The sequence below is a fragment of the Myodes glareolus genome, chromosome 2 (assembly GCF_982192425.1).
Source record: "Myodes glareolus chromosome 2, mMyoGla1.1, whole genome shotgun sequence".
Classification (NCBI taxonomy): domain Eukaryota; kingdom Metazoa; phylum Chordata; class Mammalia; order Rodentia; family Cricetidae; genus Myodes; species Myodes glareolus.
This window is the reverse complement of record NC_142027.1, coordinates 108573633-108590130: the sequence shown is the minus strand read 5'-3', so window position 1 is coordinate 108590130 and position 16498 is coordinate 108573633. Positions and strand designations below refer to the sequence as shown.

At 48.8% G+C, this 16498-nt stretch overlaps 1 protein-coding gene across 3 annotated transcripts; it reads right to left on the bottom strand.

Annotated features, from left to right (window-relative positions):
• Positions 1 to 2858: 2858 nt before the first annotated feature.
• On the bottom strand, positions 2859 to 11429 carry LOC148123129 (paired immunoglobulin-like type 2 receptor beta-2). 3 transcript variants are annotated; one of them, XM_087903463.1, is made up of 5 exons: positions 10502 to 11429; positions 9789 to 10190; positions 4513 to 4702; positions 3730 to 3760; positions 2859 to 3204 (listed from the first exon to the last, which is right to left on the bottom strand). In XM_087903463.1, exons 1-4 carry the CDS (start codon positions 11052 to 11054, stop codon positions 3748 to 3750), a joined length of 1158 nt encoding a protein of 385 aa, XP_087759589.1. In that variant the 5' UTR covers positions 11055 to 11429; the 3' UTR covers positions 2859 to 3204; positions 3730 to 3747. The 3 variants fall into 3 exon arrangements, with proteins under 3 accessions (XP_087759589.1, XP_087759588.1, XP_087759590.1); XM_087903462.1 differs by having other exon boundaries at positions 3703 to 3760; positions 10502 to 11426; XM_087903464.1 differs by having other exon boundaries at positions 3703 to 3760; positions 4513 to 4699; positions 10502 to 11426.
• Positions 11430 to 16498: the final 5069 nt, after the last annotated feature.

The following is a 16498-nucleotide window of genomic DNA, read 5'->3' as shown; positions in this document are numbered from 1 at the left end:
TTGAGTCTATCCTGGTCTATATATCAAGTTCCAGGCCAGCAATGGCTATATAGATTTTATTTCATAAAGGCCAAAACAAACAAACAAACAAACAAACAAACAAACAAATCCAAGGTGGAATGTGTCCGGAGTAGTAACGCCTCAGTTTGTCTGCTGGACTCTACATAAGTCAGCACACACGTGCACACATGTGCACCTGAATACAGAGAGACATGTCACGCAGGGAGACATTCATAGCTGATGTGTCCCACATGTCTAACCAATCCTCATCCTGGGTAAACATCGCTTCTCCAGGCCAGTCTTGTGACTTTCAGACTCCAGTTCCTGATCGTGTTTCCAGCATTCAGACACTGATTTTATACCCAGCTGTTTTTTTCCCATGACAGGGATGGCAGAGAATAGACTGAACCCTTCCTATTTCCATATGACCCTTCCAATTCCAGAAACTTCCATCAAATAACACAGTGAAGGGCAGATTGGCCCTGCCCCAGCAGACAACTCATAGATGAGAAGTGCCATCTGTCAACCCATCTGTCACACCAGCCATTCTCCCACTCCTTGAAATCTTTACCCCAGTGACAACTAATTCAACCCAGAAGGAACCCAGAGTAGCTGCCCAGACTGGGTCCTGAGAGAGTTGAGGGGATGCTAGAGAGAGGGTGGAGGATGATGACCCGTGGTGTAGACAGGACACTCAGGCTGCACTAGAACGTCACAGTAGCACAGATGCCCCGTCCCCATCTGAACCCTCTTTTCTCCCCATGATGACATCAACATCTGTCATTTGCTGCCCAATCTCAGTGTGAGCACCTCCCTGCACCCCTGTAGAGGGGAGTCCCAAGAAGAGACTCTATACTGTGTCCTAAAATCTAGTGAGTGACCACATTAGCCACATACTCCTCTGGAGGAAGTCTCCCAAATTCTGCGGATAGCCAAGGCAGAGGAAGGAACTCACAAGTCACTGAGTTTGAGGTCACAGAAACTGAGAAACTCTCAATTTCCTCTTCAACTTTCTATATAGCTGAAACAAAACTATCAATCGTCACAAAATTTATTTCAGTGACTCTAAAGGAAAACTGGTCACATCTTCAAGTTCTCTGTCTCCAACCAAAGTGAAGTAATGGATGACCTGCCTCCATGACCTCTCTGCTGTTTGAAGTTTTGGTTAGCTTTGGTTTGTTGGTTTCAAAACAGAGTCTCATGTAGTCTAGACTGGATTCAGACTCTGTAGGTACTAATGATAGCTTCCAATTCGTAATCTTGCTACCTCTATTGTCAGTCATTGGGATTACAGGCTTATGCCAACATGCCCGGATTCCTCTAGTACTTTTTGTTACTGAATGGCTCTGTCTGGGGAACACAAACCCTAAAGAGTGGTAGCCCGGCTAGACCCCATCTCTGCTCCCATTGGAACATCGTGTTCTCTACACCCTGAGGGAATTTTATGTTAATGAGGTTGAGAATGCTGGTTCTGTGTAAGCCTTTGCTGTGGGCCCCTTTACTGTTCCTCCTTTTTGAACAAGGGAGAAAGTTATATGGCAAGTAACAAGACCATTGGAGTAACATCTATGAAGCCCCTTCTCTGTGCCCAGCTGCCTGGACGGAGGTGATAGTGAATTAACCATACTGTAGATGACTGGGCAGATGGTCATCATGGCAGCCTGCTTGTGTGACCCCCTCAGGGATGCTCAGAGGAGACACCACCCCAGATGCCAGGATCACTGTGATCACAGCTGAGGCTGAGTTCAGCCTCAGAGACTTGGATCCAGTGACACCACAGCAGACATCTCACAGCTGTCCCAGGGGACTCTACTTTACTCATGAGAAGCCTTGGCAACTTCTCCATCCCTTGTAGCTTCAGCTAGTACCATGGGGATGGGACAGTTTTCCAATGACTCAGCAAAGGCCCCTGATTGATACAGATTCGAGTCTTGTCATTGATGGAATAAGAGCTGCATCTATGCAGGACTGTGATTGGTGGATCTGAATCGTGCATGCCTGTCTTAGAGTTTCTATTGCTGTCAAGAGACACCATGAGCATGGTAACTCTTATAAAGAAAATAATTAATTTGGAGTGGCTTACAGTTTCAGATGTTTAGTACTTTATCTTCATGGTGGGACATGGGAGCATGCAGGCAGACTTGGTGCTGGAGAAGCAGTTGAGAGTTATCCATCTGAATTCGCAGGCAAAAGGAAGTGAACTGTATCTACCCTGAGCGTAGACTGAGAATAGGAGAATTGAGAGACCACCTCCGCAATGACACACTTCCTCCAACAAGGCCACACCTTCTCCAACAAAGCTATGCCTCCTAATAGTGCCACTCCTTATGGACATATGGGAGCCAACTACAGCCACACTGCCAATGCCCATGCACCACCTCTGGCTGTGAAAGTAGCCTGGATTTCATCCTTAATGGTCAGTGTGGATGCTGTCATTATGTCCCAGCATGCTCTTTGGTAGAAGCTGACCCACTTACTATCAAACTTTAAGACAGACTGGACTTGGGAAGGAAGTCTTGTCCTAGGGGAGACCCCAGAGGTCAGAACATTCACATTGCAGGAAATAAAGAAAGTGGGTGTATGTAGATGGGCCTGTGAGGAAAGGAAACTCAACATGGGACCTAAGCAAGCCATGGTCTGTCACCTGAGGAGGGTCATGGAGGGGCCTAGGGCTGTGGCTGTGATGTCAGTGTCCAGGACAGAACGGGAGAGAGGAACAGGGTTCTCATGCAGTGGTTCTCAGTGTGGACCTTGTTACCTGCTTCTCTCTGTGTCTCTGCTCCTGGACACAATCTGCTACTCTCTAAGGTCTCATGTCTGTGTGTTGGGCTGCATTAAGAGAGACATGAGATCATGTCTTGGGACTAGGATATTTATTAAAAATGTTATTAATTCCATGGACAGATAGGAAACAGCAGAGATGGAATCTCAGGGCCAGAGACAGACAGATTGACTGGGTTCTGAGGAAAGGAAGTCAGAGTGCACATGGCAGAAGTGGGGTTCTCTTCTTGTACCTGTCCATGGACAGATGTTTCACAGCACAGGCCTGCAGCTATGATTTCTGATACCAGGCCGTAGTCAGGGAGGTGGTGAGATGCAGGATGTGTGGCCACCACCCCCTGTTTTGATGAAAACTCACCACCCTGGTGAGCAATGCTGCCTCCTGGAGTTCTGTTAGCTGGGGACTAACAGACAGTGTTGGTCCTAAGAAGGAGAGGACAGATTTCCATAGTCAGTTTTCTACTTGCCCCACTCTGTTCCCCCAAATGGACGCAGGTCTTTGGGCTCGACTGCAGACACCGCTCACTGAGCTCTCTCTCTACTCCTCATTTTTATGTTGTCCATTAATATGCAATTTTCAAACCCTTCATTTAAAGAAATTTGGAAAATGTTATGACCATGATTTATCCCCTTGGAGAATCCACATTTTTTCTTTCTTTCTTTTTTTTTTTGACATGGCGTCTTATTGGCCTGGAACTCAGCAATTGTGCTAGACTAGCTGGACAGACAGCTCCACGAATCTGGCTGTCACTTGCTTGTCCAGACTGGGATTACGTATTTCTATATTTTCCCTGGTTTACAATGTGGGTGATCTCAGAGACTCAGGTCCTCCTGCCCGTGTGCAAGGCTTTTCTAACTCAATCATCTCCTTAGATCCCTTGCATGTCTCTCATAAAAAACCTACCTGAAGCAGCCCCTCACCTGCTCCTTGGAATAACAGCCGCTCACCTGGCTGGGGTGTCAGCTTTAGTCTGCTGGCCTGTAGGAGAAGACCAGTGTCAGTGTGGCAGCCATGCTGAACCTCTGTCTGCCTCTCAATTGTCCTCTGTGTTCAGACAACATTCGGGGCCCAGAGAAGCGAACAGCTCTGCAGCAGCCATTCAGGGACAGGTCTGAGAGTCCCCAGGACCTGAGGTCAGTCCTCAGCTGTCCTGCACAGCACAGCCAATCAGAGGACAACTCTCCTTTCCACTGCCCCTTGTTCATGTTCTTCTCCCTTTCCTTCCTTCCCCTGCCTTGAACTCATGTCCCTTCCCTGCTCTCCCTGCTCTGCACTCACCAGGCCTCCCTTTTGTCTCCCTGGAACCTGGCTCCCTGGCTTCCCTGTGAGTGCAGCTGCTGCCCCCTGCAGATTCAGTCTCAGGGTTCGAATCCCAGTCAGACTTCTGCTGCCTCCCAGACTGCTGCTCTCCACCTCTCTGCTGCTCTTCTTCTCCATTGCAGGGCTGAGCCCTTCTGAAAACCAGGGCCTGCATGTTCAAGTCTGTGTTTCTGGACTTTCCATTACACTCCACTATCTGCTCATCTCTGCTCCTGTCCTGTAGTCTTCTTACCACGGATTTAAGTCAGTTCTGAATCTGGTCCACACTTTGCTTTTGTTTTATGTGTGTCAAGATCTTGTGGAAGTCAGGTTGACCATCAACTTTCTATGTACATATACCTATCTCCATGTCCCACTGCTGAGAAAACTCAGAGGTAAGCTCAGGTGAGGCCCTGGCCTGGACCACTCACCTTTTCTTCCACCAGAGGAAGATCAGCATCACATAGACGGGGGTTATGAGCACAGCCGTGGCCACCACCACCCCAATAATGGCTCCGAGGTTCACAAGAGAAGGATTCCTCTTGCTCTCTGTGTTCTCCAGTCCAGCTGTGGTGACTGCAGAGGTGACGATGGAGGGGCTCTGCATGGTGGTGCTGACTGCTGGGGAGAGATGAGGAGTGAGCAGATCCTCCCTGGATGAGGAGGGATGGGGGAGTGTCACATCTTGTCTCCTCTGTGGGAGGTGGGATGGGGAGCAGCTGTTAGAAGTTCACAGAGGGGAACACATGCTGAAGGCTGAGAGTCTGGGAGAGCAAGCTCAGTGCACACCCTCCACCTGTCCTGGCTGTGTGTCCTCAGTTTTACTTTTAGTCACAGATAATTAAGTCAGAAAGACAGTTGTTTTGGTCATAAATGCATGGAACAAGCAGATGTCTCAGTCTGTATTGTGATTGTTCTCAGGAACTTTAGACCCCGAATTGATCCCTAGAATCCATCTCACGAGCCTGGTGAGCTGGACATGGTCTTTAATCTTCTTCCTAAAGGCAGAGGCAGGCAGATCTATGTGAGTTAAAGCAAGCCTGTCTATATATATTTAGTTCCACACCAAACAGAGTTGAATGAGTTGTGTTCCAGTAAAAGGAGGTGGTGACAGGCATGTCCCTGGGGCTCACTGGTTAGCCAGCCTAGACTACTTGGCAAACCTGAAGCTAGTGAGAATCCCTGTCTCAGAAAATAAGGGAACGGCTCCTGAATTTTTCTTCTAGCTTCAAATGAATATGAAGAATTGTCAAAGATTACATATATACATACACACACACACACAGACACACACACACTCTCACACCTGAATTAACAGACTCACATGATCACACACACAAAGTACACCAAATGTATAACAGAAAATATATGATTTTGATCATAGGTGTCCAGCTCAGTACAGGACAGCATACATTCATCTGCCCTGCAATCCCCACTAAGGTTAATTTCCACATTTATCTATTTGGAAACAGTAGACCAACAGCTCCAATCTTGTGGTTGCTATCCCCACAGTGGTAGCATATAAGATCACATGCAGTCAGATATTTACAGTACGATTCATAACAGTAGCAAAATTATAGTTATGAAGCAGCAATAAAAATAATGGGGGGGGGGTTCACCACTACATGAGGAACTGTATTAAAGGGTGTCTCCATTAAGAAGGTTGAGAATCAGTGCTCTTGATCCAAGAAGCAACTCTTTTCTCTCCCTTCTCTGAGTCCTGGCAGCTGCGGTTAGACATTACATCAGGTCAACATGACAGCTGTAGAGACTGCACAAGAACTGTGCTGTGGGCGTCCTGTCACAGGTTGGCTTTAATCCAGTCAACAGCCACTACTGCACGTGGTGACACAGGCCTTTATCTCAGCACTTGGGAGACAGTGGTAGGCAGATTTCTGTGAGTTCCAGAATAACCAGAGCTACTTGGTGAGACCCTTTCTTATAAAAATCAAAACACCATAATATATATAAACCAGAGGTACAGAGCAAGGTTGTGGTCACCAAGGAAGCATACAGAATTCCAAGTTCCTGCAGGACCATTCAAAGGGTGCAGGGGTAACAGCAACATAGAGTTCCAATCAGTGTTCCCAGTGCTGGGCCTGCAGTTACTTCTGCTTCAGAGGAGAGGCAGGAATCAGAAGACAGAGCAGCCACATCATGAAAATGGGGGCATTAGTTCCCAAGATCCTTGGGGCTTGTGTGGAAGAGGTGAGGGCAAGAGGGCAAGGAAGGGAGAGGAGAGTTGGAAATGGAAACCCTAAAAGGGAGTTGTAGGGAGAATTCCCATGGATTTACACCTGGTTGACTTCAGAGTGTTAACACCTCCCCTTAATCTGCCTTTCTTAACTGCTACAGTTTGCCCCCTGTCCCCTCTATGTGATCCTTGCCTGAGAATTTTCTGCAGGTGCAAAGCCTATGCAAATTTGGTTGAAGCAGTGCTCAGAACACCTCAGGTATTTTTCATCTGAGGATTTGGGCAGCTTAGCTGAGAGGTGTTGGGGTGCAGAATTCAACTTGCTAAAAGGTGTAAGTTGGAGAACACTAAAACGGCCCTCCGTACACTACAGTGGTTCAATCTGAAGACAGGGAACCCCTGCAGCTAAAAGGGCTAGATTCATCCTTGAGGTGCCTTATCTCCTGATTTCCTCAACCAGAGAGTAGGTAGGGAGAAGTGAGGAATGTGTTCTGGGAAGTTAGGATGGGATTCATGAAACTGTGGTGACAATGTCAATTTACAGTTGGATTGTAGGACACCAGGAACATCCAGTGGGCACCTACTGCTTGTTCTGGCCTTAGGTTGGAGCTGTGTGGAGATGCTCCATACGGGGACTAACTGAAGCCCTGACACAGAACCGAGTGAGTCAGCTACATCCTGGAGAAGTCAGTCCACCTTGAGTCACGGGGAAGGGGAAAGTGACCTGGACTGCAGTGTTAGTTTGGACAGAAAGGGGGTGAACTAGAGGGAACACCCCATGCTGAGATCTAGAGTGTGGTGGGGTTCCATCTGACCATGGGATGACAGACAACTCAGAGGAGACAGCAAAGACTGTCACAACCACAATGGAAAGATCCTGTGTCAGAGCCAAGGAAAAGGAACATGAAACCAAGGTCAGAATTGTGGAGCCTGAGGTGACATCTAGGGGACAAGGAAGCCAGAGGCATCAAAGCCTGAGCCAGCGTGGCTCACTAGGAGTGATGGTGAGTTGGGTCCCATCGATCTACTGAAAACCCTACATGCATTTTGTCATTTTCAGATGAACTCAGCTGAAGTACACTGTCTGGTCCTTCTCTTTCAAGTCCAGGATTCTGAGGACTCCGTATGTCTTAGGCTGTGTCCAGTACAGGACGAGTCGGTCCTTGAAATGCTCATGGATGTAACCCGAGGAAGAGTTGTAGATCAATTCCCCATGGTAGTGCTTCCATCTCCAGAGAATCCTCATCTGTGGATCCTTTGCCAACTCCCAGGGGAAGTAGAAGGTGAAGGGGATCTCGATGGAGCCGCCCTGGACACCAGAGACGTGTGGGGCTGATCAAATCCATAAAGCTTTTCTCTGTTGAATCCTGCTAAGTTCCCTGAGAAGGATGGAGAGAATCTGAAGCCACTTCAGGAGATGGAATGGACAACCCAGAGTTTCCTGAGAATCCATAGGCAGGTGTGGGACACAGCAGAGAACTGTCCCTATGTCCCACTGTCCCATATGGGACAGAACAGACGGGGAAAGGTTGGGTGGACCATCTCTGAGGATGAGCTTTCTCTCGGGGCACAGAGGAAAGCCTGGCTCCTAGAGCAGTCACCTGTCCACATGCCAGCCGGCTCTTCCCAGCCCCACTCCACCCTCCTATGATTAAGTCCCCAGTAGTGAGGTTCCCACTATTTATCATTAATTTTTACATTTTAAAAACAATGGGCAGAAATATTCAGGTAATGAATTAATTTTAAAAATACAGATGAAAGAACCCACAGTGGCCGCGAGGTGTAACTCAATGGCAGAGCCCTGGTCTAGAATGCATGTGGCCTAGGGGACTATCTGAATTCCTGCTAAAGAAGAAACCATGGTGTGTCTGATTGAAGCAGAGACGGGCATGGCTGCCTTAAATTTGAGATTTCTACCAAGCACTGACAGATTATCTTGAGGGCCAAGAGATATTAGGAAAGGAGGAAGAGGGAGAAGGCTGAGAAGAACAGAAATCTCAGAAAAGGATGTTTAGGGAAACGTGTAAGAGGCACAGAAAACACAGATGTAAGGTAGCCTGGCCAGCTCTAGGTGTGGACTTTATCCTGAGCCAGCACAGGGGTTAAGATGAGGAGTGGATGGCCAGGGAGAGGCAGGTGGGTCTAACCTGGAGGTGATAAACCCATTTATCACTGCATCCTGAGAACTGGCAATGCAATTAATAATTGATTATTATATGGCTGTTAATTTTATATTTTAATTTCTAAATATTTATTCTTATTAAAATTTTGCAAAACAATGGTGTCTGAGTGTGTGTGTGTGTGTGCCAGAGATTAACCTTAGTTGTTCCTTCCTCAGATATCATACCCATTATTTGTAATTGAGGCCATGTGAGCACCTGTAACCGCAACACCATGGGAGATGGGGACAAGAGGATCAATGCAGCTTCATAGCCTTCAGCCTGGCCCAGAACAGTGAGCTCCAGGTTCAGTGAGAGACCCTGACTCAAGGGAATAAAGTCGGTCTTACCAGAGGAGGATTCCCAGTGCCGCACTCTGGTCTTCCTAAGCTAAAAAGGGAAATATGTGTACACACACACAGACACACAGACACAGACACACACACACACAGACACACACACACACAAGTGTGTGCACACAAACATACACACACACACGTATGCTTGCACTATATATCCACACTCTACAAAATCAAGATAGGAGGAGGCGAACAGTAGAGTGAACTCCAGCAGAGACCATGTGTCTATAGTTGAGAGACGCTTGGAGGTAAAGGGTCTTTGTGGGGTCTGTTGGTCACCAGCATGATTTTGGGCAGGGATTGAATTCTGCTGGTCTCTGCATCTCTCTGTATAATGACCACGAGAGTGCCCAACAGTGGTGACAGGTGGCAGAGGTAACACCCACACGGTGACTAGGCTGGGTCTGAGTGTACTCTGTGTGGAAACTGAAGTCACAGCTGCCACAGAGGAGGTGAAGCAACCAGAAGACCTGATCATGGTGATAACGTGAGGGAGACGAGGAAACTGAGGGAGAGGAAAAAGAAACTGGGGCAGGAGAGGTGAGGGATGTGTCTTAGATACAGGTGAGGTACGGGGACCCAGAAGAGGAGGGGTATACATGGTGACCTGAAGGCACCTTTGGTGGAAGGCATGAGATGTGGTGTAAACTGGGAATTAACAGAGACCCTGGCACAGCACCCACACCCACATGGATTTCAGGCAACAAGGGCAGGGGTGGGCAGGGCAGTAGTGTCGTTGGGAGAAAGGAGCAGGAGACTGGGCATCTGGGAAGAGCTGAGGCCCGGGAGTGGGGTGGGATCTGAGGGCACAGTGAGGGGGCAGCTCAGGGAGAGCAGCTAAGGTTTGTGGATGGTTTGGGGAAGAGGAAGGAGGAAGATGGCAGAGCTCTGAGGAGAAGACAGAACACACGAGAGGAATCTGTGGGAAAGATCAGAAGTGTAGGATCTCTAGTGACATGTATGGTACAAGGAAGTCAGGGCCACCAGGGACTGACCTGGGATGTGTTCTCCTTGACTGATGGTGAGTTGGGTCCCTTCGATCGACTGAAAAACCTCCCTGCGCTTTGTTGTTTTCAGACTAACTCGGCAGAAGTACACAGTCTGATCCTTCTCTTTAAAGTCCAGGATTTTGAGGACTCCGGATGTCTGAGGCTGTGTCCAGTTCAGGACAAGCCGGTCCTTGAAATGCTCATGGATGAAACCCGAGGAAGAATTGTAGATCAATTCCCCAAAGAAGTTCTTCCATCTCCAGAGAATCATCATCTGTGGGTCTGGTGCCAACTCCCAGGGGAAGTAGAAGGTGAAGGGGATCTCGATGGAGTCGCCCTGGACACCAAAGATGTGTGGTTTTTGGTCAAACCCATATGGTCTTTCTCTGTTGGATCCTGCTGAGTTCCCTGAGAAGGATGGGGAGAATCTGAAGCCACTTCAGGGGATGGAATGGACAACCCAGAGCTTCCTGAGCCGTCATCCATAGGCAGGTGTGGGACACACGGGAGGACTCTCCCTATGTCCCACTGTTACATATGGGACAGGACAGACGGGGAAAGGTTGGGCTGCACCAACTCTGAGGATGAGCTTTCTCTTGGGGCACAGAGGGCAGACTGGCTCCTAGAGCAGTCACCTCTCCACATACCAGCCGACTCTTCCCAGCCCCACTCACCCCTCCTGTGGTTAAGTCCCCAGTAGTGAGGTTCCCACCACTTACCAGCTTGCAGGCAGGCTGCTGGCAGCAGCAGAAGCAGGAACCAAGCCATGTCCAGAATCCCTCCAAGAAATGAGATTAGCAGAGCCATCGGGAAGGAGAGGAAGCCCCGTGGAGGGATCCTCGGGTGCTCAAAAGTCAGGAGAGAATTAGAGTAAAGTGACCCACATGCCTTGGGCCTTGTCATGTGGAAGACTGAGTGGGGGCAGGACCTCCCCATCTCCACCTCCTTGTGGCCAACAACTTCCTTTATCATTCTGCCTTCTTCTTTCCCATGTTGCAGAAGATCCTTCCTTGTGGTCACTGAGAAGATGACTGAGTCCTTGAGCCCAGCCCCCATTTTTGGCTGGTAGAAACAGCCTTGACCTCTGCATGCTGGGCTCTCTTCTCTTCCACCCTGACCTCCTGTCTCATCCAGTCTTTCCCATTCCCTATGCATCCTGTAGTCACTGTTTCCTGAGCTCCTGATTTCCTCCAGTCCTGCCCTCATCTCCGTCTGTTTCTCACTGTGTTTCCTCTCAAGCTGGTTGTCTGTGTCTTTCTCTCTAATGATCATAGGTAAAGAAGTGGTCAGTTTCTGCTCACTTCAGACACAATGAGAAAGGAGGTGATGAGGAAACACATTCAGTCCCCAGCCCTAGTATGGTGACCCCACCTTCATCTGCTCTTAGACCTCTTGATCCCCTCAGGGACGCCTCACAGCGCCCCAGGAAAACCAGTGCCCAATGGACACTCTCACCGTGACTGCTCTCTGCTGCCGAGTCTGTTCCTTCCCTGGGCTTCCTGGGTGACCGTCTCCCTTGCCTCGACTGTGACTCCCAAGCTTCTCTAGCTTCTGAAGGAGCCTTTCTGCCTCCCACCAACCTTAACACACACTCATAAGCAGAATCCAAGGATCAGAGAAGCCCTGGCACATGTCACATGACTGGACCAGGACAGGTGACTAGACTTCAGTCCCATTGAGCTCTTGCACTGCTCCAGTCCACACTGACTTCCAGCTGCCTGCTAGGTGCAGCCTCTGAACTCCCCTCAAAGGCCACGGATCTGGTGCTGGGCTCCCGGAAGTCTGTTACCACAAAACATTTGAATGATTCCCTCTAGCTATGTCTGTTCTAAAACCTTCTTTACATGAGGTGGGAAAGAGGGCTCAGAGCTGCAATGTGTCACTCATGTCACATTGCCTGGGACATCTCTGAGAGTGGACAGAGCTGGACTGTGTTTGGGTGTGTTTGGGTGTATTTGTGAGTAGTGGGAGCAGGGCTGTGGTGTCCTTAGGGCTGGTTCTGTGGAGGATCTTCCCACCCTTCCTCATGACAAGGTTCCATCAGTTCCCTGAAGGGTATGAAGATGTGGTTGTACCAGAGGAAATGGCATCATTCTCCCTGAGTGACATGTGCAGTGGTGACTTCCCATTCCCTTAGATCTCCTGGCACTGACTGCTTCTCCATGCTTCTCTGCAGGAGGCTATGCAGCTGACTCTGTCATGTCCGCTTTCTCTGCCTTCCTCACAGTCCCCTTGGTCCTCTGATCCCTTGACCTGAGATGTCATGGTCATGGACCTCATTCTCATGGCCTCACTGCCAGCTGCACATGGATGCACTTCTGTATCCATCCATCCTGTCCTTGGAGATGCAGAGCACAGAACCTCAGGGATGATTTAGGGCCAAATGGACCATCAGTCAGGATAGGGGACTGGCCTATTGTACCTGTCAGAAAGTCTCCCCTTATTAGATGGGGTATCATGTAGCCTAGGCAGGGCCTTGAACTTGTTATGTAGCCAAGATGTATGACTTTGAACTCCTACAGAACCTCCTCTCTGCCCTCCGTGTGCTGTGTGACAGGTGTGCCCCCTTTTCCCTACTGGAGATAGAACCTAGCTGTGCTTGCCAGGCAGGTAAGCACTCTACCAGGTGAACCTTGTCCTTAGCCTTAGTGGGTCTGAGAGGGGGCCCTCTTGGTCATGAGCGCTAACCTCCAGTTCATCTGGCCTTGCTCTACAGTCAAGGGTCCGTAGGTGAAGGTCATTTGATGACTAAGTCTCTCAAGGAGGGGCTGGGCCCCATGAGCCTGCATTATGTCAGCTGCTGGTTTCCAGCATTTTATACAGCAGGCTCTGATTGGTTCTTCAGGAGCCCAACTTCCCCTTGAGTTCAGCATCCCTGCTGCCACCTGCTGGCCCGTCAATCCCAAGTCATGGGCTCTGTTGTTTCAAGTCCTGGACTCAGTAGATTGCCATAGGGACCCTGCTGTGGGATGACTTCTCTCCAGGATGCTGTAATCAGTCTCCTGCAGTGAGAACCATTTTCCCCCAAGAACAGTGACAGGGCCCTGCAGCCATGATGTTTTCTCAGGGCAGGGGCACTTTCTGTAGAAGAGCAGCCTGGGGCTGTGGGGTGCACACATGGGGCTTTTGTGCACATGTGACCCTGGGAGCGACAGACTGCAGTGTTAGAACCTGGCTGCTGCTCAGGCTGAAAATTGAGTGTGCCCTTCCTCCTACAATAAATAAGTAAATATAATTTAAAAAATTAAGGTTGACTTGGTGGCACACTCCTACTTTCTAGCATATGGGAGGCAGAGGACATCTGTTGGATTGAATCTAGCCTGGTCTGTATATTGAGTTCCAGCCAGGATTGCATAGTGAAACCTTGTCCCAACACAACAAACAAAAACACAACAGAACCACCAAAACCAGATTGATAAAAAAAAATAAGAAAGGGATAAACAAAACAAACAAATAAGCAAAACCAACTAATAAAACAAAATATCCAGGTCCACGGTGTCTGGAGTAGTAAAGCCCGATGTTGCTTTCTAGCCTTCACATGCATGAACATAAACTTACATGCGTGTGCATGAGTGTGTGCACACACACACTCTCTCTCACACACACAGTCATGCAAGGCACCCCTCACAGCTGATCATCCAACACCTGCCGACCGAGTCCTCATCCTGAGTAGACACGGCCAGAGCAAGGTTGTGAGCAACAGCGAAGCACAGAGTCCCCAGCTCCTGCAGGACCTTGGGAAAGATGCACGGGTAACAGCAATACAGTGCCCAGGCCGGGTCTCAGTGCTCCCAGTGCGTGGGACTGCAGTTACTTCTGCTACTGAGGAGAGACAAGGATCAGAAGACAGAGCAGCCAGGACATGAAAATTGGGACATTTTTTCTGAAGAACCTTTGGGCTCGTGTGGAGAGGTGACAACAGGGGAGGGAGAAAGGATTTGGAGTCTGAGGTGACATCAAGGTAACAGGGAAGTCAGAGGCATCAACCGAGAACCAGGGTGGCTCACCATGGGTGATGGGCAGTTGGGTTCCATCAGTCGACCACCAAGCCTACAAGCCTTCTGCTGTGTTTACAGAAATACGTGGTCTAGTCCTTCTCCTGTAGTCCAGGATTCTAGGACTCCAGATGTCTGAGCAGATGCAGCATCCAAGCTTCACTTCCAGGCTTCATCTGGCCTTGCCCCACTGTCTGGGTTCTGTGGGTAAAAGGTCACCCAATTGCAGAGTCTCTAGGAGTGATTGATCACTTTAGGCCTGACATATGTCAGCTGCTGGACCCCAGAATTATTTTTTATTTTTATTTATTTATTTATATTTTGTTTCTGAGACAGGGTTTCTCTGTAGCTTTGGTGCATGTCTTGGAATTTGCTCTGTAGACCAGGCTGCCTTTGAAAATACAGAGATCCACCTGCTTCCCTAGTCCTGGGACTAAATGTATGTACCACCACTGCCTGGGTAACCCCAGCATTTTTATACAACAGGTTCTGGTTGGGTCTGTAGGTGCTCACCTCACTGCTGCCACCTGCTGGCCCTTGAATCCCAAGTCATGGGCTCTGTTCAGTTTCAAGTCCTGGATTCAGCTGGATCACCACAGGGACCCTGCTGTGGGATGGTTTCTGTCCAGGATGCTGTAATCAATCTCCTGCAGTGACAGCCATGTGTCCCCCTACAGTAGTGACTGGACCCTGCAGCCATGATGCTTTCACAGGGGAGGGGCACTTTCTGGGGAAGAGCAGCCTGGGGCTGTGTGTGCACACGTGTGGCTTTTCCATAATATGACCATGGGGAGTGACAGACTGCAGTGTTAGAACATGGCTGCTGTTCAGACTGTAGCACAAGTGTGCCCTGCACTCACAGAATAAATAAGTGTAACTTTAAAAGTTAAAATTTAAAATGGGCTAGACATGGTGGTCCATGCCTTTAATTCCAGCTTTGGGGAGGCAGAGTGGATCTCAGTGAGCTTGAGTCTATCCTGGTCTATATATCAAGTTCCAGGCCAGCAATGGCTATATAGATTTTATTTCATAAAGGCCAAAACAAACAAACAAACAAACAAACAAACAAACAAATCCAAGGTGGAATGTGTCCGGAGTAGTAACGCCTCAGTTTGTCTGCTGGACTCTACATAAGTCAGCACACACGTGCACACATGTGCACCTGAATACAGAGAGACATGTCACGCAGGGAGACATTCATAGCTGATGTGTCCCACATGTCTACCCAATCCTCATCCTGGGTAAACATGGCCTCTCCAGGCCAGCCTTGTGACTCTCAGACTCCAGTTCCTGATCGTGTTTCCAGCATTCAGACACTGATTTTATACCCAGCTGTGTTTCCCCATGACAGTGATGGCAGAGAATAGACTCAGCCCTTCCTATTTCCATCTGACCCTTACAATTCCAGAAACTTCCATCAAATAGCACAGTGAAGGGCAGATTGGCCCTGCCGCAGCAGATAACTCATAGATGAAAGTGTCCATCTGTCCATCCATCCGTCACACCAGCCATTCTCCCACTCCTTGAATTCTCTATCACTATGACAACTAATTCAGCCCAGAAGGAACCCAGAGTAGCTGCTCAGACTGGGTCCTGAGAGAGCTGAGGGGATGCTAGAGAGAGGGTGGAGGATGATGACCTGTGGTGTAGACAGGACACTCAGGCTGCACTAGGACATCACAGTAGCACAGTTGCCCCGCCCCCATCTGAACCCTCTATTCTCCCCTTGATGACATCAAAATCTGTCATGTGTTCTCCAACCTCAGTGTGAGCACCTCCCTGCACCCCTGTAGAGGGGAGCCTCAAGAAGAGACTCTATACGCTGTCCTAAAATCTAGTGAGTGACCACATTAGCCACATACTCCTCTGGAGGAAGTCTCCCAAATTCTGCGGATAGCCAAGGCAGAGGAAGGAACTCACAAGTCACTGAGTTTGAGGTCACAGAAACTGAGAAACTCTCAATTTCCTCTTCAACTTTCTATATAGCTGAAACAAAACTATCAATCGTCACAAAATTTATTTCAGTGACTCTAAAGGAAAACTGGTCACATCTTCTAGTTCTCTGTCTCCAACCAAAGTGAACTAATGAATGACCTGCCTCCATAGCCTCTCTGCTGTTTGATGTTTTGGTTAGCTTTGGTTTGTTGGTTTCAAAACAGAGTCTCATGTAGTCTAGTCTGGATTCAGACTCTGTAGGTACTAATGATAGCTTCTAATTCATAATCGTACTACCTCTATTGTCAGTCATTGGGATTACAGGCTTGTGCCACCATGCCCGGATTCCTCTAGTACTTTTTGTTACTGAATGGCTCTGTCTGGGGAACACAAACCCTAAAGAGTGGTAGCCCAGCTAGACCCCATGTCTGCTCCCGTTCAAACATCATGTTCCCTACACCCTGAGGGAATTTTATGTTAATGAGGTTGAGAATGCTTGTTCTGTGTAAGCCTTTGCTGTGGGCCCCTTTACTGTTTCTCCTTTTTGAACAAGGGAGAAAGTTATATGGCAAGTAACAAGACCATTGGAGTAACATCTACGAAGCCCCTTCTCTGTGCCCAGCTGCCTGGATGGAGGTGATAGTGAATTAACCATGCTGTAGATGACTGGGCAGATGGTCATCATGGCAGCCTGCTTGTGTGACCCCCTCAGGGATGCTCAGAGGTGACACCACTCCAGCTGCCAAGATCACAGTGACCACAACTGCTGCTGAGTTCAGCCTCTGA

Bases quoted from the DNA above. Each gene is read 5' to 3' on its own strand.
- LOC148123129 (XM_087903463.1), bottom strand. From the start codon at position 11,054: ATGATCATTAGAGAGAAAGACACAGACAACCAGCTTGAGAGGAAACAC. The intron at 10,191-10,501 runs GTAAGTGGTGGG...CATCCTTCTCAG, and splicing joins AGCAGCCTGCCTGCAAGCTG to GGAACTCAGCAGGATCCAAC. The intron at 4,703-9,788 runs GTCAGTCCCTGG...ATCTCTCCCCAG, and splicing joins TCAAGGAGAACACATCCCAG to CAGTCAGCACCACCATGCAG.